The sequence below is a fragment of the Austrofundulus limnaeus genome, unplaced genomic scaffold (genome assembly GCF_001266775.1).
Source record: "Austrofundulus limnaeus strain Quisiro unplaced genomic scaffold, Austrofundulus_limnaeus-1.0 Scaffold104, whole genome shotgun sequence".
Lineage (NCBI taxonomy): Eukaryota > Metazoa > Chordata > Actinopteri > Cyprinodontiformes > Rivulidae > Austrofundulus > Austrofundulus limnaeus.
The window spans coordinates 841,809-853,961 of NW_013952506.1; the positions used below are offsets into that span (position 1 = coordinate 841,809).

The following is a 12,153-nucleotide window of genomic DNA, read 5'->3' on the forward strand; positions in this document are numbered from 1 at the left end:
TCAGCAAAATTAAATTTATCAAAGAGTTTTTCTTTTAAGGTATTTTTACTTTTTTTTTTACTTTTTTATACCACTTCAGTAGAAAGCAGTACTAAATATCTGAATATTAGTATCTTAGCTTCTTCATCATCAGTGTTTTTTTTTGTTTAGATAGACAAGAAAGAAGAAGAAAGAAAGGAAAAAAGAAGGAAAGGAAAGAAAAGTTACAATGTAATGAAAAAAGTGAAAGAAAGAATTGATGATATGTGAGATATACGTCAAGAAAACAATACAATACATCCAACATCTGTCTGCACACCTGCAAAGAATTAAGGTTACAAAATTTAGCAAAAGCATACATACGTATATGCATTTAGACAGATAAACAAACACCCACCTATATATACCTGGTGATCATTCAGAACCCCTCGGATCTGAACACCTGTCTGCGTGCGGTTGTGAGCAAGCATAAATTTACAGGATTTCTCCAACGGAATGTATAATAGTGACTGTGGGAGAGTCTCAGAGCCGACCCCCAAGGCACGAGGCAGACATAAGGGGAGGCCAGAGTCAACGACCCCAGGAGGAACCCCAAGCACCGGGTCCCCGGGTACACCTACGCGAGGAGAGCCGCATACCCACCCAGGTCAAACCATAGGGGAGACCCAGGAGAACCCCAACAGGGACCACATGCAGCAGCCCCACAATGGCCCGCAGTGACGTGCACGCAGGCTCCCACCGGCACCCGCTGCGCTAGGGCAAGCACGAGCATAGGCACAGAGGGCCCCAGGGCACCCCCACCCCACCCCAAGCCGAGACCTGACAGGGCCAGAGGACCCAAGCCCCGACAGGCAGCCACCAGGCCAAGCCAGCACACTCCCGAGCACCCAGCCCCAGACCCCAAGAAAAAAAAGGTATTTTTACTTTTACTTTGTTATTTTTCTCAAGTACTTTATACCTGTACACCTCTGCTTTGTTGAAATTTGCTGAAGAAGCCGAAACTGAAACGAGGCAAAGTTTATTATTGGGTAACTAAAAGAATGAGATTTTGAATACGGCAGTCAAAATTAGTTTTCTCTGCAGGTTGACCAAGAGTGGGAAGTTAAATTATCTGGGAGAAACTCAGGGCTGCTGCTCCTCCACATCCAGAGGAGCCAGTTGAGGTGGTTTGGCCATCTGGTAAGGATGCTGATGTCTCTCCATGATGGTTTTCTGGGCATGTCCTATAGGAGGAGACCCCGAGCAAGACCCAGAGCCCACTGCAATGTCTCTCACTGGCCTTATTCCCAGAAGAGTTGGAAGAGGTGGCTGTGGAAGGAGATATTTGGACCTCTCTGCTCAAGCTGCTGCCCTCACAACCTAACTCTGGTGGTGATGGATGGATGGATGTAAACAGAAAACTACTTCAAAGCTAAATGTTATCTAAATGCAAAAAATGTCAAAATGTTAGCCAAAAGTGGCAGAACACTGACTGATGGTATAGCAAGATACTAGCTAAAAGCTAACACTAGTAAAATGCTAACTAAAAGCTAACAGTAGCTAGTAGAATGCTAGTTAAAAGTAGAAAAAGCTGGACAATGGCTAAAAGAAGCAGAGACAAGCTAAAAGCACTAAAAGGATAGGCAAAAATATCAAAAGGCTAAAAACAAAAAGTATCAATAAGCTGGCTGAATGTTAAACAAAGCAAAAGGTTAGCTAAAAACTATGTGCCAGAGTTATAGCTTAAGTCAGAAAAAGCTCGAAAAAATTAGCAAAACAGTAGTTAAAAGTAGCATTAGAAGACAAAAATGGAACAAGTTTGGTGAAGCAAACTTCTTGGAATCTGTCTGCTGAACAAGATAAATAGGCTACTTTGATATTTATGAATGACTAAAATAAAACAAAGATTCATAGTTATATTGAAAAACATATAGAGAAAAACAAATATGGAAAACAATAGTTTGAATGCTGAATCAGAGTTCACACAATGTCAATTTGAGCTTGCTCCACAGATTGTCTGCAGTCTTTGATTTTATTATTCAAACTACACAAAGCAGTTAAATTGAGAACAATTCAACTAAAGAAAAGGAGAATCCTAACAATGCCTACCTTGTTACATTAAATTGCACTCCTGTGTTTCTTTTCATCTGTAATGTGTTGAATCTCTTAGCAACAGAAGCTGTTTGCCTACAGAGCAACAATAGACAGAGAGGTGATCAAACAGTGGTGTTCCAGGTGAGTTCTGCTTTCCTCTTGTATTACATGTTTCTCATTTCTTTGGTCATTTAAAGTCAAGCTAATTACTCCAAAGGGCTGTTACACTCAGCAGTGGCGGATCTAGGATTTTCCTGAGTAACGGGCCATCAAAGGGCCACAACATTCATGGAAGGGACAAGTATTTGTTCAACATCCTGGCACACAAATCCACAGTTTTGGTAAAGTGTATATATGTAACCAGTCACACATGTTCAAGCACTAATGTAATGTAATTAAATAAAACTTACACAGTAAATTGTCTGTACCAAGTTTACATACGTTTTTACTGTACTTAGATAAAATACTCTCAAACACACAGGATGTGATAAAATACAGCCATTGTTGAAAAACTTTTTCTGCAGCATTATTCAAAACTTCTGTACGATTCATGCTGGACTTTCATATTTGACTCATTTGTGCCACTAGTGTTTGAACATGGAACTGCAGCCACCATCATCACTCTCAGGCAAAGGACAGATGAGTGACAGGACAGGACCACTTCAGAGGGCCAATCAGATTTCAGCAGTGGCCAATACCCCTGTGGCTCCGCCCCCTATAACCGCTCCAGCATTTGTATTAGTTTTAAAGTTGTCCTCACAGACTGCTGTCAGTTTTTCTCCAGTTGATTCTAAGCCGGTTCAATCGTCGGGCCTCAGTAAAGGCCCGTTCGCTGCCTTTCTCTCTGATTACAGCAGCATGCGCACGCCTGCAGGTTTTATCCATCCATCACTGCTGTCTGCAACAGTTTCTATTACAGCAGACACAGATGGCTGAGCAGGAGAAGACTGTCATGACCGCCTGTTGGAGCATCTGGCTGGAGGAGACAACGGAGCTCCGACACAGTCCAACTCAACAGTAACTCTCACACAATGTCCTCTACAGACACTATGGGTAGGATGGCAGCAAACATTCACGTGTTTCAGATATTAAAACTTTCATTTGATCACTTTGAGTCTGGTTTTTATTGTGACAGGAGGTTTTTATTTTTATTTTTTCTGGTTYTAACTTCAGACAGGATGAGTTTCGCCTCCTACCTGGGATGTCCCACTGCCACAGGCTTCACATCAAACCAGAGACCTGCTGTTTATTACAAGCCCAGTTTGGACCAAATTGACAACCCGCAGCTTGGGTAAGTGTCAGAGCAGACATGGTGTCAGCTCTCACTGTGAGCGGAGGTGTGAGTGCATCCAACCCAGGTGTCGTTCAGATGTGAGACCTGAGTGAGGAAGTCCCACAAGGGTTGAAAGGTGTTACACGTGTTAATATCTTAACAACTGTCATGTGAAGTTGTAACTCAATRTCTGGGAATTTGTCTGAGGTATAGTCATTTAAGTTGAAGCCATCTTTTTGTTTGCCAAGACTGCTCTGCTGTGGCGGCCATCTTGAATCAAGGTGACTGAAGTTTGGTTGTAGCTAAACAATCAATGAATGCTTCTTGCAGGTTTCAATAAAATCCACCCACCAGTTCACAAAATATTTTGCTAACAGACACACATACAGACATKGACAAATAACATGGTCAAACATTGTGAGTCAACATAACGAAGGCAATGTTTTGTTTTCTAATAATATGGAAAAAGACAAGAAACTAGGTGATGACTGAGAAAATTTGCTTGTCTTAATTTAATTTGTGATATTTTTAAAACCCAAATATGTCTGCTTTAGCTCCTGTCTTTTTAAAGTCTTTGCTCTTTAAAGTCCACATCAGAAATTTGGACAAATTAGCTGCTGAAGTGAGCAAACCTGCGAAATGCCAAAACCTCCCCCGGGTGGAAAATGGACATTGTTATCATCAAATACACCGGTGATTTTTAAATGTCAAAATGTATGCTGGGAAAAAGAACAGTGTGGTTCATTTGTGGTGCTCGTGRTAGTGTGCAGCCCCTGGTAATTGTCACAGTTTCAAAATTAACTCAGTTATAGCTGCTTATAATGTGGCTACCTCAAAACTTTTAACAAAGACTTTCATTTTTATTTTTCTGTTTTGCAGCCTGTTGTCTGACAGTTTCATTTCTGAAATGAAGCTGCACTACCAGCCTTACGTCAGCTCCAACGTTTCAGGGTTTCTGCCAAGCCCCATCAACCATCAGCTGAGGACTCTGTGAAAAACTGGACCTGTAGAGGACAAGGTGTCTGCAGGGAGACAGCAGCTTCTTAAATTACAACCGTTAAAACCCTCTGTTTTTGTTTAAATGTTTGTTTTTTTCTTTTCTTTTTCTACCAAAGAATTTTTGTGCATCATCATCTCACACTGTCAGGTAAAATCTGAGCTCAGGACTGYAGCAGCTAATATTAACCCTCCTGCTGTCCTTGGGTCAAAAGGATCCACAAGACAAAGGACCTTTTGCCCTAAGATGACCATTTAGTTAAAAATGACTCTACACTGTTTCCTTTGCTGCAGCTGGTTTAAAGCACAGGATTGTGGGTAAAAAATGAAATACTAGTTTCACAGAAGGAACAGACCTGCAGTTAMACACCTTTCAGGAGAAACATTTCACATCAGTGATTTTTGTCTTTTTTAAAGTTTTATTTTACTTTTTTATAGTGAAAAAGTCATTGATCAATTTTCAGAAACACATTTTAAAAAATCTATATCAAGAACTTTGCTGAAATTTCCTCTTTTTTTAACAAAAACAGCTCAACTGAGGCCATAAAGTTTGTTTAAAAAAATTTGAAACTGAAATGAAGAACGATTTGAAACAGGAAAAAAGTTTGAAACTACTTGTCAGATTCTAGTTTTTTTCTTCAATTTGAAATGTATTATTTTTTTAATCAAAATTTATGACCCCATTAGCTCCATATAGTTTTTTTTATTTTTAGTTCAAATTTAATTTTATGTTTTATGACACCTGAAAAAAAATACAAGCTTTTTAGATTCTGCTGTCATTTTCATATCCTTTTAGTCATATTTACAAAGTACTTGGTTATTTCTCTTCTGCAGCYATGTTTACATGTAAATTATTTTCCTTTTTTTGAACTTCGGCTGATGTTCAGTTTGAACCTCATCAAACTTCCAGCTCGGTGATGAAAAGTGACTTCACCTCTCCRTCCCTCCTGCAGGTTGAGCCATGCTGACTGTAAAAATGTCTAACAAAAAAAGTACAGATTTAATTTGAAATATATATATTTTTTCTTGTATTGAAGGGAGTTGCTGTGATACCAGTTCTGAGCAGTCGGTCCTTTTGAGAAACAGGTTTCACACGAGGCACTTTGGCTCCATTGTCCCACCCAATTGGTCCTTATTGATCTCCAGATTCTTTTTTAACTTTTAACTATTAAAGTACAAAAAAAACTGATTTTCTTCTCTATGCAGAGCTCCCTTTTGCCCTCACCACAAACTAGAAGCAGATCAACAACTGTGATGATCATTGGAAAAAAGGTCCAATTTTTATCATTTTTATATCAGAACAAAGGTTTAAGKTTTAAACTTTTAATCAGACTCACTTTATTTTGTTTTTTACATCCAGGAGCTTACAGGATTTCTTTTAAATACTCCAAAGGATGAAGTTTTCCCTAAAAYACCATTTGATTCTTCACATTTCATAACACATTATTGGAGCAGGTAAGTATTTGTCTCGTTATGCTGAAGTTTATATAAATCTTTTTTTTAATAAAAGCGTTTTAAAATGGTAAAAGTTATCAATTTAAATGTCTTTTAAAGTGGCAATATCATGTAAAATTATCCATGCACGTTTGTGAAATCCTGTAATGTCCTGTGGTAGGAGAACAAAAATGGCCGGTCGGGCCTTGAACCGCCTGTTAGGTGCAGTAAATGTAMAAGCTGGGCTGTGTCTCCAAGCCGAGCTTTTCCATCACAGATCACACCTCCCCTGTGACTCCTGCMGGCTATCAGCAACAATTAGCAAACAACTGGTGAAACGCTGCATGCGTGTGTGTCTGCTGAGCTCAGAAAGTCCATACATAGCTGAAATCATACTGAGGGAGAAAAGAGATCTGTTYTCTTTYCTYCTGTAWCTTTGATAAACATTCTCTGATTGTCAAAATGCGTAATAACTTCCAGTTAAAAGAAAAATAAATCAAATAAAAAGAAGATTCTTCTGTCTATTATCTGATTAAGAAAAAGATAGTGTCTCATTTACAGGTTAAGGCGACCCGAAGTGGCCTAAATTCAGTTCTGAGTGGAACAGAGTTTTTGTCTCTTTAAAGGCCCATCAGTGGTCTGAGGTCCAAGACAGTTTCCTTGATTATTTCACCCCTACATGGATGACATGGTTATTAAAAAATGGTTGGGCTTCATTTTTGGAATCAACCCTCTGATCAAAAAAAAAAAGATTGTTAAATTTGTGCAAGCCACTTTACGGATGATAGCTTTCTGAACAAAATGGGATTTAACAGTRGGTTAATTACAAAATTATCACTAAAAGATGATATAATTCCAACACTCAGGACACAAACATTGTTGTTGTCTGCCCCGGTAAGCTGAAAAACCACTCCCGTTGTTTTGTTCAGCTGTTTGGTCTATCTGTGATCTATGGTTACCATTTTTAACTTATATTATAGCTAAACTGTGTTCTTTTTTTGTGCGCTTACACCATATTTTAGTAATAAATAAATTAGCTTGACATTGACGTGTGTGTGAGAGAATGACTGGGAGATAGCTTACCAAGCTGAAACGTCATCTCTCTACTCCCTCTGGTTCTTCAAAAAATGTACTTTTCGTGTCCCACGTGGTATCATTCAAGTAAGTTTCAACTGTATCCTGAGTTGCTATTTTCCAAAACCGATACTGTATAATGTTGCTGCTTTTTATCTTATTACAAAAAAATACAACGCTCCTAAGACTGGTTGTRAATGACCTGAAGCTGTTGTGATGACTGCAGAAATGGGMGTGATGGAATCAGTAGAAGGTTCTTAAAGAGACAGAGGCTAATTTCAAGGCATTTAGAAATTGCTGTGATGTGATGTCAAATTAATTTTTGCTTTTTATGAATTGACAGCATTTTTATAACAACTGAAGGTGACAAAGTTACTTTATTTTGGTATAGAAATACATCTGAGAAACACCCCTTTAAGCAAAAATAACGGTGGTATTAACTGAATTTCGTTTTCTTATGTCTTGTGTCGAAAATTGCAATCCTTGAGATACTTCAGACATGGCTAAAGTGTCACTTCTTTTTTATCTTTCCAGGTTTTGTCACCATGGCGCCCCAAAGCAGCCGCTCCCTGTTCCCACCTCAGGAATCATCACTAACAAAATGGAGAACAGCTACAGCCATCGAGCTGTTGACAGGTAAGTCCCTCAGGTTGTACATCTCACATCAGGAATGATTGGAGTTTTAACTCACATATCCCTTTTTTCTTTTTACTCCACAGATTTATATTAAAGGGTTAATCAAACCTCCTCACGTCTTGATGTAAACTGCGTGGCTTTTCATTTTAGAAAAAAAAAGTCCTTTGTCACTTCAACCTTGTTTGTCTGTTAGCAAAACATCTCATAAACCATGGAATGGATTTTATTGAAACTTTCAGAAACTTTTGATGAACATCTATAACTGATCACCTTTTAAAGCCAACCCCATTCACAATGGCTRCCAGAGATAATCAATTTAGCAAAACATAAAAATGGCTATAATTGCCAGTTTTACAAATATTAGGCTAAAATTTGATGTGATAGTAGCTGAGTTGCATTCCCATCACTGAGCGTTAACAGGTCTTTGATGGTATAAGCAAATCATCTAAAATACTGACACATCATGGCTGCATCTAGTATGATTTTCCATATTGTTAATATTAAGGTTTTGAGTTTTACTTCAATAAGATTTTTCATGGTAATAAGATTGTTTTTATGTTTGAKCTTTTAAGTTATTCCCTTGTGTTTTACTAAAGACAGCATATGGTAGAATATTAAAGTGAAACGAAGAAAAATGATTGTCCTTTGCCAATGGGGTAATTAATTATTTTATCCCATCATAATTAGAAAAGTTTATTTCAGCAGAGCTCATAAGAGCATGGACACTGTGAGCATGTTATCTTCCTCAGATTAGCATGTATCAAACCTACATCCTGTAAACATTATACAGTGTATTTTCATAGTTCCACCTGAAGCTGAGATCAAATGTTTCATGTTTGCTGGAAATCTGATCAGACCTTCATTTGTAATCTGGAGAGTTTGGAGGTTAAGTAAAGACAGTTTCCTCTTTGTTTTTATTTAGTTTTATTGACCTTTTATTTGACCAGGGGAGTTCTGGTCAAGATGGTTGTTTAAAAACAAATCAAGAACAATAAAAGTCTCAGTTTAAAAGACAAGCCATCAGTAAAAGACTACTTTACATAAAAACACAAACTGATGTGCTCTTAAGTCTTGTAACAAGGGGTACCACTAGATGGGAACACACCCCCTCCCCACCCAACAAAAAATAAATAAATAAATAAAAAATAAAATCTTGGTGTCCCTACCACTGAACCCACAGTTTTTATCCGCTTGAGTCCCAAGCGTTTGCCTGTTTTACATAATAACATAAAGAACATAATACATTTTAAACAAAAACATGTTCAAATCAATGTGATGTAAAGTCCCCCTCATATTTAAAACAAATGTTTAGACACCCCCCCCCCCCCCCACCCCCTTCAGTGTGTCATCCCCCTCACGTTACAAACATTTCTGATGCCACCCCTGGATTTTCAATGCCTTTCCATGCTCCTCCCCCCTCAAGGTTCCACTGCCAGTCARTGGTCAAAATGTTATGGCTTATCTGTGTACACACATACTGGCCTAGATTTTAATTTATAGGTTAAAAATCTTTCAGGTAAAATGAAAAGGATCAGTGTTCCTGCACCGTCCCCAGAACGCAGACAGAGGAGACGAGGCCCCGCCACGCGAGAGCAGCCATTAATATTCCAGCWCCGAGATAAATATTTCACTCTTTTAATGAGACGTGAGAAAAAGATATGTGCAGATGAAGAGGGATAGGATTACACACCAGCCCCTGCATAAATAATAGGTGCACAGATGAGAGAAGAACAAGAACCTGGCCTTCTTATACAGTGTCGAGCAGAGAAAAGGTGCAATCTGACAAAAGAAAGAGCAGATTAAAAAAAACTTTTGACAAGATTCTCTTTAAACTTTTTTTTGTCTATTTCATATTTAAAGCCTCCGTAAGGACTCAACCTTTTATGGTGAGGCACCTCAGCTATTCTTAAGGTCGTTTCTTGGCACTGATGCTCGCAGGGCTGCTTACACAGTACTGACAAGAGACGGAGGGAGGGCAGGCTGTGTTGTGCGCGTCATAAATATTTAGCAAAGTCCAACTGGGCCATTAACGTGCACACACAGTTATGCTTCGAAGGAAAACAGCCACTGATCACATTATGCAGAAAGTGCTTCAGTTAAACTTGTCGCTTCACAGAAACTTTTAACATAAATGATGAAAAGCACTAACAAGACACATTTTACACAAACATTTCACCTGATTGTGTGCAGTTAACTGAGATGTTCCACATTGTTAGATTAAAGAAACAACTTTTTTTAAACCTTTTTTTTTGTTCACAGTTGAAGGTAGATTATAAATCAGCTGCACAATTTAGAAAGTGCCCATTAAATCAACTTTGTCCCTGTTGGTTTGATTTACGATCATCTGTGTCCATCTGTCAGAGGATTATCTGATAGTTTAGGTGTTTCGTYCTGGTCCTCGAGGGCCAATAACCTTCACGTTTTAATGGTTTCCCTGCATCAACACACCTGATTCAGTGGTTGAATTAYCTCTTCATGTTCTGCAAATGCTTGTTAGTCAACCAATGGTTTAAGTTAAGAGAGGAAACATTTCTAAAACATGCAGGATTGTGAGAGTGATTTGGTGCTAGTTGTGTTGAGGCAGGGAAACAGCAAAACCTGCAGGGTAGTGGTCCTTGAGGACCAAGTTTGGACGCCACTGGGTGATGAATTCATGCACCTTTGTCTTGTCTCCCCGTGTCTTCTAGTTCCTCCCCATCTTCATACTCGTAGTCCATTGGAGCACTTTCATATTCCAGCTCCTCTCCTTCATACTCAAACCCTTCTCCCTCACATATCAGCTCTTCCGTCTCGTATTCGACCATCTCTTCATCGTATTCCAGCTCCGCTCCGTCGTACTCCATCACTGGCTGCTCCACGCAGCCTCCCTCCTCGGCCTCCCCCTCGTCCTTCACCAGGGACTCTTCGTCTCTGATGTCCGAGTCTTCGACGGTCTCCGCCGCTTCATCCGTTCCCGATTTCGAGTTTGCGCTGCTGTTCTTGAGGATGCCGTGAATCACCGGTTCCTCTTCAGCCACGGCCAACTCCTCTGCCTCCTCCTCGGCGGCCTTGCGTAGCCTCTCCTTCCTGGCCTCACGTTTGTCCATGAACTCGGCAGCCCCCTCACCGACCAGGAACACCTCCTCGCCCACCTTAGGAGGTTCCTTGATTGGATTGTGGTCGTAGGAGAACAGGCGGAGGGCCTTGAGGCGCTTCAGGCTGGGAAGCTCTGATATTTTGTTCTTGTCCAGGTCTAAGATCTCCAAAGACTCCATGCGGTGCAGGACTTTGGGGAAGCTTTCAAAGCGGTTTCCGTAYAGCCATAATCCCTTCAGAGCCTTCATGCGGCACAAGTCTTGGGGCAGYGTTTTCAGCCGGTTATCCCCCATCTGCAGGGACTTCAGGTGGGGCAGGTCATAAAGCTCACGGGGAAAAGCCATGAAGAAGTTGCTCTCTATCCACAAGCCTCTCAGACTCTGCAGGTTGGTGAACTCAGGCGGGAGGCTCATCAGCCGGTTGCTGCCCAGGTAGAGACGGGTGAGACCAGCGAGCTGACAAACGGCTGAGGGAACGTCGCCGATCTTGTTGAAGTCCAGGGCGAGCGTCCGCAGACCCTGCAGCTGCGAGAGGCCATCAGGCATCGTGCGCAGGCTGTTCCCGCAAACGTAAAGCTTCTCCAGATGCATCAGTTGACAAACGCGCGAAGGCAACCTCTTAAATTTGCGATAACTCAAGTCTAAGACGGGGTCGCCGCTCTCCAGCARCTCCTCCACCCCCAGCGGAAGCTCGACCTCCACCTCTTCCTCTACTTTATCCTCCGTCGCTTCCACATCGTCCTCTTCGCCGTCCTTCGCCCCCTCTTCCTCCTCTTCCCCTTCGTCCTTCCTGGAAGAGTTGCCCATGTTGTGCCGAGTGGCCCCTGACTCCAACCTGAGTCAGGGCAGAGTCTTCCTCCTCTTCCCCTTCGTCCTTCCTGGAAGAGTTGCCCATGTTGTGCCGAGTGGCCCCTGACTCCAACCTGAGTCAGGGCAGAGTCATTTGACGAGGCAGCGTCTGTGACAAGTTAACCGTCAGGCAGGAAGCTGCTGCACACAGCATCATCCTCCTCACAAATCACTCACACGGCCACAAAAAGTTTCTTTGTTGCTTCATCTGAAAATAATAACAATCTACAGCAAATAGTGGAATAACATCATTATAACTATGTAGTAGTTATAATGATGAAAATGTTGCTGTATGTGAAGTTAAAGCAGCTGATATTGAACTTATACCCTTCTCACTTACATCCTCAAGGCTTTTTGTAAAACATAACTGGCAGCTTTAAGGTCAAGTGATCCAGTTTGCAATGAAAATGAAAAAGAATGGCCACTTTAGGACCGTAAACAGTCATTTACTGCTCTTCTTCCTCGCTTGCAGTCTGTGGTGGTTATACCCAGAGTTTGTGCGCAGTTCAGTGATCCGGTGGTAAAGAAAGAAAAAATAAGGAGTGAAAATGGGTCCACTTGTTAAAACAGCTGCTCCCCATTAAAGGTTCTGGTCTGTTCAAGTTAAAAAAAACTAACATGTTGGAAAAACTGCAGCTGACTGAAGGACTCTCTCTGCTACTGAGTTCCGTGTGGAGGTTTATGTGCTCCCTCCCTCCCTCTGTAACTGGAACAGGGGCATCCACGTCACATGGCCAGTGTGTGTGTGTGTGTGTGTGTGTGTGT

The 12,153-nt window shown here is 40.9% G+C and overlaps 2 protein-coding genes across 2 annotated transcripts; one reads left to right on the forward strand and one right to left on the reverse strand.

Moving 5' to 3' along the window:
* Window positions 1–3,230: 3,230 nt before the first annotated feature.
* Window positions 3,231–7,567, forward strand: LOC106521131 (uncharacterized). The gene is given in 9 exon segments (XM_074559748.1): window positions 3,231–3,349; window positions 4,205–4,315; window positions 5,118–5,130; window positions 5,209–5,274; window positions 5,407–5,444; window positions 5,527–5,593; window positions 5,682–5,776; window positions 7,364–7,465; window positions 7,549–7,567. Coding segments are annotated over 9 exon segments (630 nt in total).
* A 2,189-nt stretch (window positions 7,568–9,756) lies between these two features.
* On the reverse strand, window positions 9,757–11,346 carry lrrc10b (leucine rich repeat containing 10B). The gene has a single exon (XM_014013561.1). The coding sequence runs from the start codon at window positions 11,344–11,346 to the stop codon at window positions 10,117–10,119; it is 1,230 nt and encodes a 409-aa protein (XP_013869015.1). The 3' UTR covers window positions 9,757–10,116.
* Window positions 11,347–12,153: the final 807 nt, after the last annotated feature.